Source organism: Epargyreus clarus, unplaced genomic scaffold, assembly GCF_041222505.1.
Source record: "Epargyreus clarus isolate Ecla_fem2 unplaced genomic scaffold, WU_Ecla_fem_2.2 ptg000019l, whole genome shotgun sequence".
Taxonomy (NCBI): domain Eukaryota; kingdom Metazoa; phylum Arthropoda; class Insecta; order Lepidoptera; family Hesperiidae; genus Epargyreus; species Epargyreus clarus.
This window is the reverse complement of record NW_027332227.1, coordinates 13602820-13625810: the sequence shown is the minus strand read 5'-3', so window position 1 is coordinate 13625810 and position 22991 is coordinate 13602820. Positions and strand designations below refer to the sequence as shown.

Below are 22991 nucleotides of genomic sequence, written 5' to 3'. Positions count from 1 at the left end.
TTGTTCCGGACCTCTCGGTGGCTTTGTCCTGCCTATCCAGGGTTTAAAATTTAATGACACAATGTCATTAATGAATTTTACTCTTGAGTATGCAATTATTTTTGAAGTGTTGAGTGCTATGTTCAATAGAGACGGTTTGATTGGACACTTGTCGTTACTAAAAGAAACACAGTTAGTACACACTCATTTAATAACCTATTGCCATTTTAACTATCTCAGTTTATTATATAATCAAATATCAATACAAAGCATATTTATTTATACGAAATATAATCACAAAGCTTATCACACAAAATACAATTTCGGTTATACAACACGTATATATTTATTTTACCCCATTTCTACTTGATTGCTTTTACACAATACTATGAGTATTTTAAACTAATAACCACAATATTTACCTTTACTAGATCAAATACTTATCTGACAGAGTTTCCTCCTACTCGTACTTACGAGCTGTCTGCGATACGACTAAAAGCATACTAAAATAGGAGTTCTTCATGAGGACAGCCACAAATTAGTACCTACCACCAGTGAAGCTACTACTGAAGTTTATCCACAACCAAATGTAGATGCCACATACTTTGAAATAAAAAATACGTGTGGCACTCGGAGACTGCCGCGGTAAAGCTATTGCATAGCATTTTTTATCAACTTATGCAAATTGCAGGCGTGATATTTCAAAAAGTCATTAACCCGTCAACGGGCGTGTGCGCCCCGGGGCGCACAGATCGCTACTAAAAAGTATCACCGCTGTGCCGGTCGGAGTGGGGGGTGTTAGGTTTTTTTCGTTACGGAATTTCTGGATTCGGTCTCCACGCTCAAGGCCTGCGATAGAAGCTATGCAATAGCTTAAAAACATCAACATTTAAATTCCTTAAACGTAAGTTAAGCAACGGTGGGTGCGGACGAAAATTGGATGGGTGACCGCAAGTGGCAAAAACATATTAAACTATCAGTCGTAATGTACGTTAAAATTATAAAAACGTACGTTAAGCAATGGTGGGCTCGGTCGAAAGTCGGATGGGTGACCGCTAGTGACAAAAATATATTAAAATAACAGTTGGAATCAATATTCAAATTACTAAAACGTAAGTTAAGCAACGTTGGTCGAGGTCGGATGTTGGATGGGTGACCGCTAGTGACAAAACCATTAAAATAACAGTTGTAATCAACATTCAAATTACTAAAACGTAAATTAAGCAACGTTGGTCGAGGTCGGATGTTGGATGGGTGACCGCTAGTGACAAAAACATTAAAATAGCAGTTGTAATCAACATTCAAATTACTAAAACCTAAATTAAGCAACGTTGGTCGAGGTCGGATGTTGGATGGGTGACCGCTAGTGACAAATACATTAAAATAACAGTTGTAATCAACATTCAAATTACTAAAACGTAAATTAAGCAACGTTGGTCGAGGTCGGATGTTGGATGGGTGACCGCTAGTGACAAAAACATTAAAATAACAGTTGTAATCAACATTCAAATTACTAAAACGTAAATTAAGCAATGGAGGACAAGGCCGACAGTAGGATGGGTGACCGCTAGTGACAAAAACATATTAAAATAGCAATTGTAATCAACATTTAAATTACTAAGACGTCACTTAAGCAACGTTTGTCGAGGTTGGATGTTAGATGGGTGACCGCTAGTGGCATAAACATATTAAACATCAGTCTTAATCAAAATTGTTGTTAATAAATAAAATTTAAAAAAATGTGTATTGCTGCCATCTGTTTTCAAGTTGACGAATTAAGGTGTTAGGAATTTTCGTTACGGCATTTCTCGATTCGGTCGCCGCGCTCAAAGCCCGCGATAAAAGCTATGCAATAGCTTAAAATACAGTTACGCTTAAAACTGTTTGTTTACTGAAGTAGCCGCGGAGGTAGTATCACTAGCGTCGAATCACATACGATTCTGACATCTTTAAAGTATAATAATATCGTTGACTCTTATGTTACATTTAAGACGTCAGTTGTTCGCTTGTTAACTTTATTTTACAGATATTTAACGTATTCGAACCTTCAGACCCTTGGGTGTAGAGGCCGAATTTCGAAATAACTTAAACCAGCGAAGTTAATTAAACGAACAAAAACATATCCAAAGTAAACATTTAGTTTCTCGTAGGTAAAGTACTTGGCTTAATACATAAAGCTATCGAAAATGGCAACTATGAGATACATTTCTCGCTCACACTTAATAGAGAAAAAGCGAGAGGTGAACAAAAATGCTTTCTTTTTGGATTACAATTTTATAGAAAGAAGTTATACGGAGGTAAAGTAGGTGGGTTCGTAACACAAATGAGTTTTTCTGGAGCAACGAAGTCTGTTTGATTAATGTTTTGGCCGTGAAATGTAAAATAGGGCTTGATTAACTAGTAGGTTCCGATGTGGTCGAGAGAGAGGGTTGCGTGACACCACAAGCGGCTGAAGATAGTTAGTGGCTACTGCTGCCTATGAACATCTGTAACCTGAGTTAGATTTCAAGCAATACGTGTGTTGCTACTTAATCCAGTTGCATTTCTCTGAAGAACCACCTAAAACCACCGGGGGGGTTTTAGGGTGGTAAGAATGCCACATAACCCTGTGCCGCTCCCACAGCATAGGGTACCTTTTGAAGGTTCCCCCTTCGTAAACAAAAAAAGGTGTGTTGCTACTTATGAGGACAAATTCCCACACCCTTCAAAGTGGAACACAACAGCACTCAACACTGCCATTATTAGGCAAATATATGAAGGTGGTGCCTCCGAACTTGAAGAGGAGTCTACCATATGAATAAATAAGATTAAATGGTCCGACTGTGATTAAGAATTGCTTCTTTATAAGCTTAAAATTGAAGCTACTAAAATAAGAAAATATTTAATATATTCTTATATTTAATATATTCTTATTTTAGTAATAAATACTAAAATAAGAAAATACTAAAATAAGAATATATTTAATATATTCCTATATTTAATATTTTCTTATTTTAGTATTTCCAAATCAATCTCTTAGACCATTCATCTAAGCTATACCTCATCTCCTGTCCTGTTCATTCGTCTGACCTTAGAAATCTTAACAAGATTCGAACCTCTACAACGGAAGCCCTAATTTAATTTCAATAGGCTATGAAAGTAAAAATCGAAAATGAATTCAATGAAAGACTCTTTCATTAGATACTACGTATAAGTGAATTTGAAAATATCAATTCTTGTAAAGGAAATCAAAGGACCCATAGAATCGTTGATGATATATGAAAGTTAACCAATTATAATATCAGAATGTACTAAACCCTTTCAACCTAATCACTTTGAAGTCAACTTTTCACATTAATTTGACTACCAATTTTGATGTTTGTAAACATCATTATCTCAATTTATTGATATGTAAAGGATATGTAAATTTGATTTTAATTTGACTTAAGTATACTGTATTCTATAGTAATGGCCTCTATTTATTCGAGTTATCTTGTTTGGTCCTTCGAGTTCAAATTTAGAACCCTGGTCAAATTTGAAAAATAAAAAAAATATAGGACAAGACTCTAACGGCACTGTATTAAAAGTACAATTAATGTTGGTATTTATAAAGTTACGTAAAATCTACCAACTTTCACTTAGTCAACAGCATGCACCATTACTAAGTTATTTTTCTTCTGTGCCCAGATTTTCCCTTTCTATTTCCTATTACGGTGGTAATACAGGTAGCCTAATGATTTGTATTTTTACATGCTGTAAGATTAGTAGTTGGTAGTTATAGTATCTTGCCTACGAATGAATTTGTAACGGTATGGGTTGATTATGATAAAATTAATAAATTCTTTAAAGATACAGTGTTGGGTATAGTTTTGAATTATAAGAGTTTGCTCTTCATTTCCAAAAATGATTCAACATGAAGACGAATATTTTTGCTACAAAACTCTTGCAAAAATAGTTCCCATATGTTCTATTAACAGAATATGACGTCAACAAACAAAAACGATCAAACTTTACGCTTACCTAGTTATAGCAACATCACAATTGTACAATAAAACAGGTACACGTGTAAACGTAATTCGGGCGGCACGAAGCACGACAGGCATGCATGAAAAGTTTAAGGAAAGAATGCAAAAGACGCTTGGGAAATACGAAAGATGTAAACGATCCCTCATATTCGCTTAACCCAAAATACCTCGTTTTATTTCAATAGGTTTTGTGTGGAATGGAAATGGTAAAACGTCTTGAATCTTTAGTTTAAAGACAGTAAAAGTCTAGGTATTTTTAATTTGGAAGGCAGCACCACTATCACAACTATTTTGACTTACAGGAATAACTTCACGCTTTACTGACTTATAGCAGCACTGTATTCTGGTTTGAAGGGTACTATAAGATAGAGAAACTTACACGAGATGTTCCAACTGAATTTGAGTAGGGATTAACATTTATTGGCGACCTCAGAAAAAGTCTAATTTTGTTTGCAGTCACAATTACAGGGGCGATACTTTAATCATAAATTCAAAAGTTCACTGTTTTGACTGATGAATCAAACATATTACAAACTATATATGATACTTTACAACAAAGAGCGCTTTTCCTGTCACGTGTGTCACTTACATCTTTTTAACTAATTGCCTATCGTTTCATAGGCACTCGCACTCGCATCGAAAATACAGCGAGTTAAATAATCTGTGACATGAAAAGCGGCGTTAAACAATATAGCTGAACGACTTTAATTGACGGTACTGTGCTATTTGAAATCAATAACAGGTTCTTAAAGGCGACAGTGAATTCATATCAGACAAATTTGAAGGTGGTAGAACTCTTTGTAGTACGACTCCGTCGGCACCACCGCCACACCTATTTCTGCCTAACAACAGCAGTGTTAGGCGCTACTGTGTTCCGTTTTGAAGGGTGTGGTAAGGGAGACATACTTTTCCGAGGAGTTCCAGCTTAGTCCTCGAGGGTAGCGGCGCACCTGTGGCCGACCTCAGGTAGGATTATCTAATCCTATCTGGGGTTGATTTCAGATGTCCATGGGCGGCAGTAACCACTTACCATCAGGTGAACTGCATAATCGTCTACTACTCCTATATTATAAAAAAATACATTCTGCCTTTGTTGATGTTCTATATTGTTGTACAATGCTCAACAAAGCGAAAAAACTTAAAATATAAAAAGCAATGGAATGCAACACGCTAACCGTATGCAATTTGTAATTAATTAATTTATCAATACCAATTCACTTACATCCATTCATTCCTTACAAGTTTACCCCAAACCTTATGTTCTTTACCGGAATTCTATTAAAAGTTTCGCGAAATGGTTATCGGATCGCGATAGAACTACCGGAGCGAAAACTAGTATAATAATCGGGTAAACTTCCCCACCTAATGGTTTAAGTTCAATATAATTGTACAATCAAACAAACTTACCAAGTGTAGTTCGATTGAAATTATGCTCCTTGTTTTCTCGTCCGAAGATGATCAGAATACTATTTGTTAGTATCGTGTTCTAGTACTCTCTGGCGCCACATAATTTTAAAGATTCTGAAAATAAAACAAACCTGAACGCGCCCAATGCATGGGCACATCCTTATTCCTTACCGCGCTTTTATCTGTCATTTAGTTTAAAGCTTTTTACATCTGAAAACTGATTCTACAACCAAAGGGATCAGGTCTGACACCTGAAGGGGTGGGTGGGATTGATCATCTTCGGACGAGAAAACAAGGAGCATAATTTCAATCGAACTACACTTGGTAAGTTTGTTTGATTGTACAATTATGCACTTGTTTTCTCGTCCTCGATGATCAGAATACTATTTGTTAGATGTTTAAAGTCCTGTTGTAGAATCAAAACGTTTATTATTCCTTATAAAAATATTATCTATAAACATTAACACCCTGGTTGTTATTTTACATTTAATCAGTCTTTCTCGCTTAAGTACTAATTAACATTAATTAGTTACTATCACAAAATAATAATAATTGAACTGAAAAAACCTTCTGTGCAAATAAAATGAACAAAAAATAAAAATATATCTTTTTTCTTATAATAATTAAATACTATTAAATCAAATAATTTAGAGTGTGTTTTACACAAATAAAATAAGAACCAAAATATCTTCTTATAATAAAACCGATTCAGCAAATCTATTATTACTTAGAATCGGCCGGTTATAAAATTTTGCAAAGCTTGTTGATGAATCAGTCCAACCAGCTGTCCTACGTATTTCATCTATGCTAACGCCTTTCATAAAGGCGGCTGAAGTGGAGGCGTGCCTTGTACTGTGTGTGGAAAAAATAGATGTATCTATTCCACTTGCAGTCATGACCATTTTAATCCAACGACTAAGTGTACTAATTGTCACCGCCAAATGAGGTTTCTTGTAAGATATAAATAATTGTGTACATTTTCTTAAATTAGCAGTAATTCTTATATAATTATTCAAACATTGAGCTGGGCAAATATTTGGTCGGTCATGAAAAAAAGGTAGAATTAACAGAGGTTGATTTTTATTGTGCGCTGAAGTTTTGATTAATTTCTTTACTTTAATTATTATACTGTTATCAATTACATTAATTTGATCAGTCGTAATAGAGGCTAAGGTCTGTAACCTTTGACCTGTAGCTAAAGCTAGTAAAGTTATTGTTTTTAATGAGCATGATTGCAAATCGGTAGGATTATTGTAATTTGACTCTAAAAAATTTAGTACTATAGAAACATTCCATGTATAATTGTATTTTGGCTTACTGGGACGCAGACGAAAGAATCCTTTAAATAGTCTTTTCATGTTTTCGTCTGTTCCCACATGCGGCCCTATCACTAGTGACACTGAGCTTCTTATGCAATTGAGAGTACCATAAGAAGCACCCTCACGAAACTTTTTTGTGAGATAAGTTATTACCTCAGTTACTTTTGTCTTGGTTGGATTCAATTGTCTGGCGTGGCAATAAGAGAACCACTCGGTTATATAAGGTAAATACTGTTTAAAGGTATTATCTGATAGAGAAGAAAGCATCACTTCTGCTGCCTGTTCATCGATGCCAGAGTCTATGAACGCCTGCCGGACAATTTCCCTGCCATTAGTGATAGGTTGCGGTGAAGAGGATGAGGTGCACTGTAATTACATAAAATAAGTAAATTACTATTTGGTTCAAAAATAATTGGTTCCATTACCAGTAACTTTTTGAATAAGGGAAACCAAGGTTGGGTTTTCCAATAAGGTACTACAAGAATTCCAGTTGCTTCATCAGTGATAATTTTTTCTATACATTTTAAAATCATAGAGAATGGTGGAAATGCATAAAAATAGAAATCACTCCAAGACATTGTAAATGAGTCTACTTTATAAGCTGAAGGGTCCGGATGCCAAGATACATATTTTTTACATTTTGTGTTTGTTCTTGAGGCAAATAAATCTATGTCTGGATTGCCAAAAGATTGAACAATCTTTTTGAAATAATTATTGTTTATTTCCCACTCTGTATGGTCTAAGTTTTTCCTAGACTCAAAATCTGCAACTATATTATCTTTTGTATTTATGTAAGAAGCAAATACAAATATATTCCGCTGTTCACACCACTGCCAGATATCTTTTGCGATCTGATGTAAATGTGGATATTGTATTCCTCCATAGCGGTTTATATAAGAAATTGCTGTTGTGTTATCGATTCTCAGAATAATTTCACATTTAGAAAAATGTTTTGCAAAACTTTTAAGACCAAACAAAGCAGCTTTAAGTTCTAAAGTATTAATGTGAAGCTTGGATTCCTGTTCTGTCCATGGACCACTAGCTGTCTGCCCATCACAGGATGCACCCCAACCTGATTGTGATGCATCAGTGTATATTTCTAATACATACCTATTTTTTCTAATAGAGGAAACTGATGTTGAAATATTTTTTAACCACCATTCAAGGTCAGAATAACAATCTTTTGGTAATGAAATAACTGCTTCGTAATTATCATTGTTATTTAAAAGAGATAAGTATTTATGTCTTTCTAACTGTTTGGTATAAAGTAATCCATATGGGATAGCTGGACATACAGACACCAGTGTTCCAAGAACCTGAGCCAAAAATCTAATAGAGAAGTTAGTTTTGGATAGTAATTTTTTAATAAGCTTTCGACATCTTTGTCTTTTATCAAAGTCAATAGAAATTGTCATTACATCTGTGTTAAACAAAAAACCAAGAAATTTACATTCCTTTGAAGGAATCAGTTTACTTTTATTTCTATTGATTATAAAGCCTAACTGAGTAAGGAGGGCGACAGTCTGTTCAACATTTTGAAGGCACTCTTCATATGTGTTTCCTAAACACAGCCAATCATCAAGATATTGAACAGATTGTAACCCTTTCCCTCTGAGTACTGTAACAATAGGTTTTAATAATTTTGTGAATACATATGGTGCAGTACATAAACCAAATGGAAGTACATTAAATTGGTACATTTCGCCATCAAATATAAATCTAAGATATTTTCTATGATTCGGGTTAATGTTACACATGTAATAGGCATCTTTCTTATCAATTGTTGCCATGAAACAAGCTTTCTGTAGAAGCTTGCACACTGTACGGTAGTCTTCTAATTTAAAATGACTTGTTGAAATGAAATTATTTAACTTCTTTAAATTTAGAATAAACCTAAAATCTCCATTTGGTTTTTTAACTAAAAAGATAGATGAACAGAACTGCCCTTGTGTTTTATTGCATTTTTCAATTACATGTGATTTAATAAGCTTTGTTATTTCTATTTTAACTTGGCTATATTCCTGTGATGAGAATGACTCATTCAGAGGATGACAATTTTGATGTGGTCTTGCACTAAATGGTATTTTGTAACCAGATACCCATTTCAGTATGGTGGGATCATTGGTGATCTTCTTCCAGTTATTTTTAAAAAATTGAATTCTGCCTACCTGGACTTCTAACGCCTGTAAGTGTTGTTGTTGCGGTTGTTCTGGAATAACTGCCTCGGTTTCTTGTTTTCTTTCTTCTGCTGTTTTCCGGGCTGGGTCGGCTTCCCTCCTGTTGGTGCCCGGGCATATGGACGAGGAGGGCCCCGCCAGTTTAAAGACTTGGGTTTTCCAGGAGTTCTGGTAGCCATAACGTGGGTAGTCTTAAGGTCCTTTACTGACCTTTGAACAGCTTTCGTGGCCTTAATTTTTTCTGAAAGGTCATTTCCAAATAAGAAAGTACCAGCTTCATCAGTAAGGGATTCCTTCATATCTTTGTTAATAACTGCAGCTATTAGAGACCTCCTGCTCTGTGTATCTATATAAATGGTATCACACATTATCTTGGCAGCATCATTCATATTTTTGATAATGTCTATGTTGTCATCATTATGAATACAAAGTTCCAATGATTTTCCAATGGCTACTAGTGCAGCACCCACTTGTTTCTGCCTCTCTGCAATAATAGAATCCCTTTTCTTTATATTTTCGCTAACCGCTGCCATTATTTCAGGATTAAGTCTGGGAGTTAGTGTTGGCATATTTTCAAATGGGATGTGCTTTGTCATTAATTCTATTTTCATGTCCTTGGGCAAACCTTTTGTAACAATAGGTATCCACCTGCGCACGATTTCAGCATGAACAGTGGGTCCCTCTTGAATTTCTTCTATGTTCCCCAGAGCATCTAATATATCCGCACCAATTGGTTTGTCCAAAATAGGTATGGGTTCCTCATTTATTGTCTGTGATGGAGCCTCTTCATCAATTTGATTAAGCTCTTCAATCCCAGTAGGCGTTAAAGGAATCTCTGTTGCAGGACTTGTAGCGACCGATTCTTTGAAAGAAAAGAAACATTGACCTGATTAGGTATGTTATAAAATGATTTGCAGATCTAGTCCCTACGGCATAGCAACTGCAATCTATTATCGTGATATTCCTTCCGAATATCCACGACGGAAAATATCTCATAAATAAACAAAAAAATTGTATATTTGAGTATTTTTCCCAATTGAATAGTTCTGAAATGTTTCGACACCGCCGTACCCCTCAGGTGGGCCTGAGTATCCATAACAAAACACATGATCTAGAATATTAGAAAAGAAAAACTTACCGATGCTCTCCGAGTCAGACGACTCCGCCATTGCTTGTAACTTTTTATTTAATTTGCGTATTTTTCTTGCGATTTTATCTCTTTCCTTCTCTGCACTTCTTCTTTTCCCCATATTTCACTTGTTTGATTATTAAATATCAGTATTTATATAAAAATATAACTTATTCTATTTATATGGAGAAAAAATGCGGCGCCATTAAAGTGACATAGAAAACGAATGACAGATAAAAGCGCGGTAAGGAATAAGGATGTGCCCATGCATTGGGCGCGTTCAGGTTTGTTTTATTTTCAGAATCTTTAAAATTATGTGGCGCCAGAGAGTACTAGAACACGATACTAACAAATAGTATTCTGATCATCGAGGACGAGAAAACAAGTGCATAATAGGAAGCATTAACACTATTTTCGGGGTGTAGTGCTGACGGTTGCATAAACCGAAATTAGTTATCGAACTCCGAAGTTTCGTATTTATCATCTGGCTTTACTTTGGAATGGAATTATTTTGGCTCTGATCAATTAATGGTAGAATCCTTTGTGGTTGGAGTCTAATAACATCACTTAGTACACACTGCCATACCTATTTCTGCTTAATAGCAGAAATAGCAGAAATAGGTTGTTATTAAAAACCTAATACAATGGACGAAACGCTGTACTTACAACCCTTGACAGTGTGTTTCTTTCTAACAATTTCAATCCTAGACAATTGGTTATTTTTAATTCAAGTGACATATTCATTTCTAAAAATTCCTACATTTTTTGCATCACCAGAAACATTACTCTCCAAGCCATTTTGGTAGATGAATGGAGAAACAGAAGTCCTGCGTCACTTCCGACCGTGAACTCATTACGCGGACGTCAACGAAAAGCGAAATATGTGTTCCGCCGGAATTCCGAGCGAAACAAATCGAGGCGCGTTCTTTCTATCAGCTTTTGCGGAAAGTTGGTCCGAGCCAGGCCGGTCGCTGAACAAACTTTGAATCGATACGTTAAAAAAATACTGACAACGAGGTTTTGCTGCTTTCCCGTGTTGGTCCACATTTAAGGTAACGATGTCTAGCTTGGAAAGTTTGTTCGAAAACGTTAGTGTAACAAAAATGTGTAAGAATGTTTTGTTTACATTTTGTTTGGATAGATAATAATTTAGTTTTGTCTTTTGAAATAACTTTATTTTGAAGTTCATGGCTATGTCAATAATACTTGCAAAAACCTACAATAATTGTTTCAGTAAAGGACTCCTCAATATAATGAAGGATTCCTTAATATATTGGCATGTCCTAGAATTTTAACACTTTCAAAATATATTTCACGTAACATCCAAAACGTTAGTAGAAGTGTTTACGATAATTTAAAATCAATAACATTGACTAATATGTCTAAAATAATAATCCAACAGACATTTTAATTCTCAAAAATTTACACGTCATTTACATATCCAAAACCATTACAAGCCATATTGATAGATGAATGGAGAAACAGAAGTCCTGCGTCACTTCCGACTGTGAACTCATTACGCGGACGTCAACGAAAAGCGAAATATATGTTCCGCCGGAATTCCGAGCAAAACAAATCGAGGCGCGTTCTTTCTATCAGCTTTTGCGGAAAGTTGGTCCGAGCCAGGTCGGTCGCTGAACAAACTTTGAATCGAAACGCTGAAAAAATACTGACAACGAGGTTTTGCTGCTTTTTCCGTGTTGGTCCGAATTTAAGGTAACGATGTCTGGTTTGGAAACACATTGTTGTTTTGAAACTTAAGTGTAACCAAAAACTGTAAAAGGGTTAGATTACAATAGAATATTTAGGTGTATTACAAAATAAATTAATTTTAATAACAATAATGTAATATGTTATTTGTTCCTTTCCGAGTCTTTTTGTACCTATAGTAACTAAAGCACGTAAAATATGAAATATGTAATTTTATGGTCAGATAAAAATATTTTTTATTTGTACTCACCACTGCAACGGGTTTCCATTGGAGTGATATGAATATTTAAACATGGCGGGATATGCTTTTAGATTTGCACTGCGGTATCCGCACATATTTTACATATCGCAAATGTAATAAAACTCACTGTGTGAAGATATTGGATTTTAACAGAACATCAACAATTCTGAAGTAGGGATTGTTACTTTCACACACTATTACGTCATACCGTCATAAATTCAGGACAAACTTTTAAATAATAATAAATACGAGTAATTCATATATTAAAACTATGAGTATGTATCAAAGCTAAATTGTTACAGGTACGTACTGCGCAAGTATAGTGTTATATAGTAATAATTGAAAAACAATGAATAAAAATATGTTTTATTCATATTTCATAATACATTCATCTAAATTCCAAGCGGAACAAGTTTCACACGATTTCCTCAATGACGAAACAATTCACTTATTACAATATTTAAACCATTTAATATTATTGAACCCATTGCATTCCCATACAGTTATTTTATAAAATAAACCATAAGGGGTTAAGGACGCAGACCATCGCTCAAGCCTTACCTACTCGTAAGTAAACAGACTCCATAGAATAGAAAATTGAGGATAATTTCAAACGCAAAAAAAAACGCGTAAAGTAAAGTACGCTGTGCGTGTGCGTGTGTGTATACGCGTGTAATAAATTTACCAGGTTTCCATGTGTAACATATCCCGTACAATTAATCTAAAATGATATTCTAATATGAATTATAGTGTCGGGTCTCTTCGAAATTAAAATAAGTCAGGAAGATACATAGATCAGTAAAGATACTTCGCCGCCTCGAAATTGAATGAAGCCACAAACGGCTTATTAGTAAGTTCTTTTTTTTAATTTTAAATTTTAAAATTTACGAATAAACAACTAATACTGCGTAATTTACATAAACAATAAATAAATATTTCAAATATTTTGGGGACATTTTAACAGGGAAGTGGGAAAACTTTTTTACGCAACTATTTAAATTCTCAAAACTGGGTACATTTTCTTGTTAGGAGTGAGTAATCATTACTTATCTATGGGAAGATATAGATAGATAGATAGATAGATAGAATACTCTTTATTGCACACTTACAGTTGAATTTAAATAATAGCAAAATACATACACAGGTCAAACAGTATGCAATAGGCGGTCTTATCGCTAAGTAGCGATTTCTTCCAGACAACCTATGCATGAAAAAGAAAAGAGAGACAAGCGGAGGAAGAAGGTTAGTGCGCGCGAAGTTAGAGAAGGAATAGGTTATGAAGGACAGGATACATGTAGTACATTAGTGTTAAAACAATAATATGTGAAACCATTAAATACAAGCAACAGAAAATGATAAAAAAGCACACATAGAAAACTGTGACAAAGTACATATGAAAACGACGAAAACAAGGTGGAAATCATAATTTAGAATAATATTTAAAGAGCTGGTTTTTAAATGAATCGAGTGATTCAGCACGACGTATGGCCATGGGTAATTTGTTCCATAAACCAACAGCAACTGTAGAGAAAGAGTTTTTGTAGAAGGAAGAAGAATGAGCGGGAGTTTGGAGAGAGAGATTTACAGAGGAGCGAAGACAGTGGTCATGTGCAAGGTACAGGTACTGGAAACGGTCTTTTAGATAGGTAGGAGCGATGGGGCTGAACAGCACGCAGTATAGCGCAGAAAGAATATGCATATTCCGGCGAAGTCGGATAGGGAGCCACTTGAGTTTAGTACGATGCTCGGATATGTGGTCATATTTGCGAAGACCAAATATGAAACGAATACATAAATTTTGGAGACGCTCAAGTTTGTTAAGTTGCTCTTCAGTGAGGTCGAGATAGCAAACATCAGCATAGTCGAGAATAGGAAAGAGTAATGAATGAGTTAACGCAATTTTAGTAGCAATAGGAAGAAAGTTACGGAGTCTTCTAAGTGAGCCTACCACGGAAAACATTCTTCTACATACTTCCTCGATTTGAGGAGACCATGATATAGTAAATTATGAAGGTGATAGAACTGAATAAAGTTCGATTCCGCAGGCATCGCTGTAAAACCTTTTTCTAATAACGGCAGTGTTAAGCGTTGCTGGGTTCCAATTTGTTGAATATACGATTTTTAGAGACGTTCCATCTTAGTCTTTAGAAGTCACAACTCAACGCAACTCTTATCTCATCTGGACTTGATCCTTTTAGTAGTAAACTAAAAGGATATTATTTTAAGAACAATCTGGGATAAGCAATGCGTGTACACATAATACATCCACCGGAATTCCGAACGGAACATGTTTCGCGCGGTTTTCTATCCATCAGCTTTTTACGATGGAAGTTATCCCGAGCCAAACCTCGGTTTTACTGAACAAACTTTGAATCGATACGCGCACAAAATATCGTACTGCCAACGTTTTCAGCAGTTTCGTATGCTTTTGTCTTGAATATAACATTAGCAGCTTTACTTTGACATATTGGTAAATTCCAGTTCAAAGATTGACGCAATTTCGCGAACGCATGAATAATAATGTACACTAAATAAAAAATTACAATTTGAAATTTATGATAATTGGTATAAAAAAATTGTATGCTCTATCAGATGTTTTGACAAGGGCGTTGAACAGGAAGAATTTACACATATCCTGTAACGCTAAGCAATTACTGATCCTAAAGTTTACACATGCCAGATCGTTAAGAAGATTATAAAGAACTCCCGGGAATTATCTATTGGCGTATGTAGTAGTATTTACGTATGTATGTGATGGTGTCAGTGGTTATGTTAGTGAACACTACAGATTTGACGCACAAGTCTTTCTGGGCGGCCAGGAGTGGCGCATAAACAGGCCTTGTAGACAAAGGTACAGTTTAGAAAATTCTAGCAAGACACCTGGAAGGCTTCTTATGAAGCTATAATACATAACTCTAAGCTATTATACAAAATGTGTCTGTGTATAATATCCGACAAGGAAGACACGATTAAATAACTCGAAGATTAAAGCAATCTCGGGCTTGGAATGCTCAAAAATGTTTACAAATTAGAATTTTTTTCGGCATCAAATACAAAGGGAAATAATGTTTTAATTAACTGGAGAATTTAAATATTCAATCATAAAATTAATAAGGTTAATTAAATGGCGACGATCTAGGTTCTAAGATACGTTTTTCAAATGCTTTAACCTTAACGAATTAAACAAGTATTAATCAAAGTTGTTCAACTTTAATACAATTAGGCGGATTTAAATGAACTCCATATGAATGTTTATTTATAGCTTTTTCCAACCATTACTTATGAGTAAGTCATAACATAATATAAAACAATCTTTGAACCGCCATTTTACCTCATGAGTTGATTTGATTGATTTTCTAAACACTATAAAATAGGTGTTTTATAGCTAGAACGCAAAATTATAAGTAAATTTTCAAACCTTCCTACACCTTGAGGCGGAATATCAAATTATCCTCCCTAAGTATTTATATGCCTACGTCATAAAAGGATTAAATTTCACGCATCTAATATCAGTAGTATAGGCTCCACGACGATGAATCAGTCAGGACAAACCTTTTTTTTTTGTTCACGAGGGGGAATCCTTCAAAAGGTACCGGCGCCGTGGGAGCGACGCAGGGTTATGTGGGAATTATTACCGCACTAAAACCCCCCCGGTGGCCGTCCTCAGCGTTGCATAGAGGGCTCCGGGATCTCCAAAGGAACGCAACCGGAGTCCTCTTAGCGCGTTGCCCCGTCGGGCTCTGCCCAGGTGAGCTTGACGCTCGCCACACCATCTAGTGCGTACGACGGTATGCGACCACACACACCGCCGCCCTTCCCGGGGTCGCTTACCGGGCGGTTCGAGCTCCCACTCTTACTGCCCGCAACCCCGGAAGCCCCCTTTTAGTCGCCTCTTACGACAGGCAGGGGATACCGTAGCCCTATTCTGGTCCCGAAACTACAGGAACACAGCGCCTGGGGCCTTTACGTACGCCCGTGGCGACTCCTCCTCCGCAGTCAGGACAAACCTATGGATTTTAAAATTTATGAACCTTAACATTTATTGGATTTCACTAGTCAACTCGTGGGGAATAGGAGTATAAAATAATCTAAGTTCAATGACAGAGATGACGTCAGTCGCAACGCTGGCATGCTGCCTTAAACCAGTATCTTCAAAACACAGTATAGGGTAATTATGTTTTTGTTTCATACTCTGTAACATATTTTGCATGGTAATCTCAGCCAAACTGAGTAGTTTTTTATTTAGCCTCACCAGTAAAATTTCTAAACATCTAATTCCTGAGTAGTATCGTTCAGATAATCAAATGCTTTAGTTACAAAAATATTGTAGGAACTAAAAACCAGAATGCTTAAATATATTTTAAACTATTTCACAATTAGATGAATCCAACAACATCTTAGTTTGTAGAGCGTGCTAAAAAGTGAGACATACACTCAAAATATTACCCTCCGCAACCGAGTAAAAAATAAGTCATTTAGGATTTGCAGATATAAATTTTATTCATCTGCACACATAAATAGTAGATGTTCTATTGAAGATTCCTGAAGATTTTTTAAGACGTTTTGCATCCTGGAATCAAACAAATATTCTAAAATTTCTCAGTAAATTGATTTAAAACAACAAAAACCCTTCATTTACGTTAACGTATATGTATAAACATAGTATCCACTTATGCGTATTGTAATACATCATTCGTGAGCAATCAGTCACGGGTGAATAGTGCCTACAAAATATAGATTTGTATCTAGAATGCCTGAGCATAATACCAAATGAGCTGATTAATTACCTGCAATCAATCTTCTATTTACCACGCCTAAGTCATATAATATAGTGTAGCATATGATGATACTATTTGATTACCTAATTATCATCATCATGCTTAAGCTTATCGATATCACACTTACACTTAATCATCATCATTACAAAGTTAAGCTGATAGTAATAAATATAATTTCTAATTTAAATCGATTTAAGTTCTATCTGAGATTGGTCAGAGATGCGATATAATTCCTAAGGACTTATTCGAAATGCCTCGTGTATCTCTGCTGTACCACTCCCTTCTATCGAGGCAGCAACGCTTGACATTGTTAAAAGACATAATTAGAAGCAACTTATTTTTTTTTCGAGGGGGAAACCTTCAAAAGGTACCCGACGACGTGGGAGCGACGCCAGGTTGTGTGGGATTTTTACCGCACTAAAACCCCCCCGGTGGCCGTCCTCTGCGCTTGGTGTAGAACTCCGGGATCTCCGATGGAACACAACCGGAATCCTCCGAGCGCGATGCCCCGGTCGGGCTCTGCCCTGGGGGGAGCACTTTACGCTCCTCCTGGTGTTTACGACGGCAAGCGACCACACATGCCGCCGTCCTTCCCGGGGTTGCTCTCCGGACGGTTCGAGCTCCCACTCTTGCCGCCGGCAACCCCGGAAACCCCCTTTTAGTCACCTCTTACGACAGGCAGGGAATACCGTAGCCCTATTCTAGAATTAGATGTAACCTTACCCATTATTTGAGGCGATTATTAAACGACCAATAAAGTTAAGCAAACTCGAACGCGACCGTCACTTTGATGGGTGATTGCTAGGAAAAACTTTTACGTGCGCTTTAAGCCATGGGACCCGGTTGTTATAATTCGATAGCAGCTGTTAAATATTGTCCTTATGGATAATTCCTAAGCCTACAATACATACGTTTACGTAAGTTTGCTACTTACCTGTGCCTTGCTTCTTCAATCCGCATTATACCTGCCTGGTAGAGTATACTCCAATTTTGAGGAGAGACCCGTACCCAGCAATGAAACATACATACATACAGGGCTGCAGCAGCCATCCATTACGAAACATATTTCGTTTTCGATTGTTGTTATAAAGTAGGAAAACTAAATCCAACTGTTCCGCAGTTAGTTTTAAAGTTTATAAAGAAACAAAGATAAAGGTTAACTCGAATAGCGATCGTCAGAAAACTAAGAAATAACGTGCCAACTTTGATTTTTCTTGTAACTTCTTCTGTTCAATTTTCTTATAAAAGTTAATACAACTGGCTATTTTATATTTATTTTTCTATGTCTTATTTTCTTAACCATTTCGACTATTTAGCTTATTCGTAACAGTAGTGTATAGTGCGCATAAAACTGCTAGTCCGCTCTGAATACAGAAATGAATTGCGTCGCCGTAGCAAATTTTATGACTTCACCTTCTCGCAACAACTTCAGAGCGGACTGGAGCAATTTGGCGCGGACTATAACAAAAAAGAAAAGTTACGAAATTATATATCCATAAGAACGTTATGATTATAAAATAATAATAACAAAATGTATCAAAAGTAATTTGTTACCGAGTGCGTTCCAATTTTCAATTTAAATCTCAGATTTTTTTTAATTCAACTGTTTGCAATTTTCAACTAAATCCTCTCGCAATATACAATACCATCACAGGCCCGTATTTGTATTGTACCTTACATAATACACGTATCGAGTTTCTTGCGCCGCTTTTTCTCCATAGCGAAACACCTTCCGAAGCGGTGGTAATTCGTTGACTTTCAAAAAGCATTCTATGTGAATCTATTTTGCATAAATGAGACTTGATTGATTTGATTTCAATACAAAAATTACCATTTGTTAACGGTACATACATATGTATAACAATTTTATTCAACCCTTAAAATGATGCGGGCTTTAACGAATGATAAGAATCGGAACCTTTTTACATTTTAGTTAAAATCGTATCCCAAATTTGAGGAGCTTAGTTCCAGTATTTTCAACTTTGGGTATTTTGTACGTTATAAAGTAGCAAAATTACGCTCGTTTTATGATCACAAATTAACCCATTTTCCTTTAGATAGGACATTTATTGGCTATTCATCTCTGTTTGTTTCAACAAGTTCCAATTAAATACGAAAACGATTTATAACGAACATCATTAAACAAAATTGAGTATAAGCCTTAGGTATTTAAATAAATTAACGAAATTTAAGAGTATATTTTAGTGTTAATTTAACCAATTAATAGGTTATATACTTACTATTATACTTAGGTACTCGTGCTAATATTAATGCTTAAAATACTTAATAAAAAATTGTTTATATATTTTTTGCGGCTTGGCCTTTTTGTTATATACCTACTGAACTGATTTAAATAGGACTTTAACGAAAAGATAGATATCTTAAAAGTCTTTCTTGTATCTGTCCGTACCATTTAGTTTTGAGACTATCTAAAACAATTTCAAATTAACTGTCATATAAAGATAACATTACAATAAGTTACAACGATTACCCTTAACCCCAATATACAATGTAAAGAATATGTATGCGTAAATAAGAAAATATACAAGCAGACGAACGGCAAGACGGAAAGTTTCTTAAAATAAAGCAAATACCTTCGCCGTTAATCATTAAAAACGACGCCTAAAAGAGAATTCATACACCATGAATATTTAATTCAGAATAAAATTATTACCACCCCTAAAAACATATTTAATATGCGAAGAATATTTCATTTCAAATTTACTTATTTATATGTGTCTAAATTCATAATGTATAATAAAATTGCACTTGTCGCCATAAATAATTAAGTAAGTAATAATTCGCTCCAAAATGAATTATGTATGCATTTAGTCTCAGAAAAAACAAGACTAAGAGAATGATTAATTAATTGAGAAAACTGTCTATATGTCTAAAGTTAATTAAGAGACCAGTTATTTTTTTAAGACACAGCAGTTTATTTAAGAATTTCGAGTTAGAAACAAAATAAATAATATAATTAGACTGACGTTGTATCAGACACGGGCTGTAGAAGAAAGTTGAAAACTAAGATATGTAGAGATTTTTATAACCAAAGCGTCGATTTTATAGCTTGGAACAACAGCATTCAATGATTTAACAAAACTATTCGAATGGTTGGACGTTTCGAACGGAATAGAAGTATTCGAGCATTTAAAAAAATCCCACCTGGGAATCAAAAGTGAACTTTTAGAAGTGAAAACTTCTAAAAGCACCTTTATTTTTATACTTAAAACTTAATGAAACGACACTTAAATCTACAAAAACACATTTTACGACATAGGCTTCAAGAGAAATATTTGTGTTAATTCCTTGGAACAAAATCTATCTCTTATAGTTTTCGAATCCCCGACTGACCGGTGTGAATGAAACAATCTGTATAGCGATATCGTATATTCTACGCGCTGCGCCAAGTGGCACTGGAAATCGACTTGAGATTTTGTTAAATTTCTGAATGAGGTAGAATGCAATATTAAAAAGTTTTAGAATCAATATTATTCGACTAGAGAGTACCGCCGCTACACTTATTTATATCACGAAGCAGTTCTTCGTTTCCGTTGTTGCATTTCCGTGGAAAGGTCTAGATACAGGCCGACTTACATACGAGGGGACCATCTTAGTCTGCAGGAGTAGCAACACAGCTTCAGGTTTATCCCATGTTCTATGTAGTTGGCTAAACTCTCCATGTTCTGCATTTAATTTGGTCCACAATGAGGTATTGAAATTATATAATTCTCCTCATAAACATGTAGTTCTTCAAAAACAAGTAATGCTACCTTATAAATCTGAGATAAAACATCATACTTTGTCCATCTTACCATTGCATTCAATTTTAAAGTTATATCTATAATTACATGAATCATTAGAAAACACAGTGTGTCGTTATCATAGAAAATTGAATTGAAACGCCTCATCGTCATGTAACTTCCTCCTCCTCCTCCTTCCTCCTCCTTCCATCATGTAACGTCCTTCAAACTATAAAACTGATACATTGCTGCTATAAACCAGAAATTATAATCAGACTCCCATTTCTATTGTCCGTTGATACAATGAAGATGTTGTCATTCGTGGTTTAGCAATACCAATAGCTATCTTGTTTCTGCCATCTACTAGTTATAGAATAGTTGCGGAACTTTCGTTAATACTCGTAAAAGATAAGAAAGTTCACAAATCTCCACAATTACAATTTTTTTAATGTATACTATCATAACTAGGTAATCTTCCATACACGTGTATCTAGTGAGTTTAAATAACGAGATGATGATGAAATGACATGGATACATGATAAATACAGTCATCACATCATTTTACGCTTTAGATTTCATAGAAAAGCTAGATATATTTTAAATTAAATTATCATAAAAAATCTCCAACCAACATTTATATAATTAAAACCAGTTTTATTTAAACATCAACACTAATGAACAAAGAAACAAATAAGACAAAAAATATAATTTCTAATTAAGCATAGAAAAAAATAATTAAAAAGGAAATTAAACAGGACATGTCATGTGAGTAAATAAAAAATAATAATTCCACTGACCTTATCAAAACTGTGAGAACACACCAATATCCGGAACAATCACTCATACGTCCCTAAAACTTTGGTCACGGCAACATTGGTAACACTCGTTCATCACTATCACTAACACGCGTGATCAGGAGGACTGAAACAGACGCCCTCACCCTTCGGCGGCCGGCGGCAAACTGAGCCCGTTGCTTTGACTTTGGCTTCAGCGTTCAAGTTTCACCCTCGGCCGCCCTCGGGAAAGCTCGGTATGCAATGTGATTATTTCATATCGTATAGATCCCGTTATTTTCATTTGGGAAACAATCGGAAAACTGAAATCTACTTGGACAGAGCGAGGTTTGTTTCGAAACGCAAGTGGAATAAATTACTTTTGATTAAAATCTGATATTAATAGTTTTTAGGACTTGTAATTTGACACGATTTCTTTGGAAATATTTTTGGTAATTAAATAAAATGCTTCAATTAATTATTTCTAATGCCTAATCAGCTTCAAGAAATCAAGTTTGGCATTCGTTACCGCTGTCTGTATAACTTTAAACATAGGAAAGACTTACTTATTATTAACGTACTTCCATAATATAAAAATATTTCAGAATTTTATTTAGAAATTTTTAGATAAGTAATTCACGAAATTTGTAAGGGGTGTCGATTTATTTTTCGTAGTGAAATTTAAGATACTTTTGTACCTAGTTTATTCATAAGTAGAGCTAATAACTTATTATTTGAAAATATCCTACTTATCGTAAAATATTCACAAAGCAGAACATTTCAAGCAAACACATTTGTATCTAAGAGCCCGACTTAAAAATAAAAGATTTTATGTTGAGCTAAAAGTATTTTAATAATAAGTAACAGGTATATCATAGTAATAACGTTACAAGAAATAAAATTGAAAACATTTTATCATCTCCTAAGAGAATTACGAAAAATTCATAACATTCACAAAAGACGCGATCTTATAACTTAGTGATAAGGAAAGAATTTATTTCAGACTCGAACCATTATCCTAATACAGTAAACGGTTCTATTTTATTAAAGTCTTAATAAAACAATCTTTCACGTTCGAGCTGATACAAGGAAGAGCGGTCTTTATGAAAAGTTGAAACCTTTGAACTTTGTTCGTGATTGTGAACGTTTTGGCTCACTTGGCTCTTTTATGTTCTGCTCAAAACGTTAGGGCGTTTTCTGACGACCGATTCTTATCCTATTTTTGCCTGATCGTTATCTGTGAAGGGGAACGTAATTCGAATGGCGAGCATTATTACAAGTTGTAGCAATTGACTTAAAATGTCAAGCCGCTTACTGAAATATAGAAACGGTCAGGAAAAAATTAATTTAGGTCATTGAGTACCCTTGGATATTAGATTAAGGTAGCTTGATGTCTCATTTGTATTATATTTTGACTTACACTATAAAACTAACGATGCAAGACCTTCATATTACGTCTACGGAGAAACTATCGCTGCAACTATTTCTGCTTTTTAACTACAGTACAAAACACTGCTGTGTAGTAATTTGAAAGGTATGATAAAACACAATCACTTATATGAACCATTCCTACCTAATTCTTAGAGCTAGAAACGCATATATATCTTATCTCACGTAATATTTCACATTAATAATACTACTTCAATATAATTTGGAATTGATTTCACGACGGTCGACTATGACCTCTTCTTAACAGGAAGCCTGCTTACTTCTTTGTCAATTCAATTTAAT

General features: G+C 35.0%; 2 protein-coding genes across 2 annotated transcripts in view; both read right to left on the bottom strand.

Moving 5' to 3' along the window:
- Nucleotides 1-21438, bottom strand: part of LOC140750445 (cyclic GMP-AMP phosphodiesterase SMPDL3A) — an 89264-nt gene extending 67826 nt beyond the window's left edge. Inside the window, exon 1 of the mRNA XM_073083970.1 lies at nucleotides 21285-21438. The gene's annotated coding sequence lies outside the window, so the exon portion shown is untranslated. The remainder of the gene's footprint in view (nucleotides 1-21284) is intronic.
- LOC140750473 (uncharacterized) lies at nucleotides 5395-10224 on the bottom strand. Its single transcript, XM_073084012.1, has 3 exons — nucleotides 10025-10224; nucleotides 8878-9748; nucleotides 5395-7075 (listed from the first exon to the last, which is right to left on the bottom strand). The coding sequence occupies exons 1-2, from the start codon at nucleotides 10134-10136 to the stop codon at nucleotides 8886-8888; spliced, it is 975 nt and encodes a 324-aa protein (XP_072940113.1). The 5' UTR covers nucleotides 10137-10224; the 3' UTR covers nucleotides 5395-7075; nucleotides 8878-8885.
- Nucleotides 21439-22991: the final 1553 nt, after the last annotated feature.

Coding starts and splice junctions, on each gene's coding strand:
- LOC140750473 (XM_073084012.1), bottom strand. CDS start 10,136: ATGGGGAAAAGAAGAAGTGCAGAGAAGGAAAGAGATAAAATCGCAAGA. Junction 9,749..10,024: donor GTCTGACTCGGAGAGCATCG/GTAAGTTTTTCT, acceptor TTTCTTTCAAAG/AATCGGTCGCTACAAGTCCT.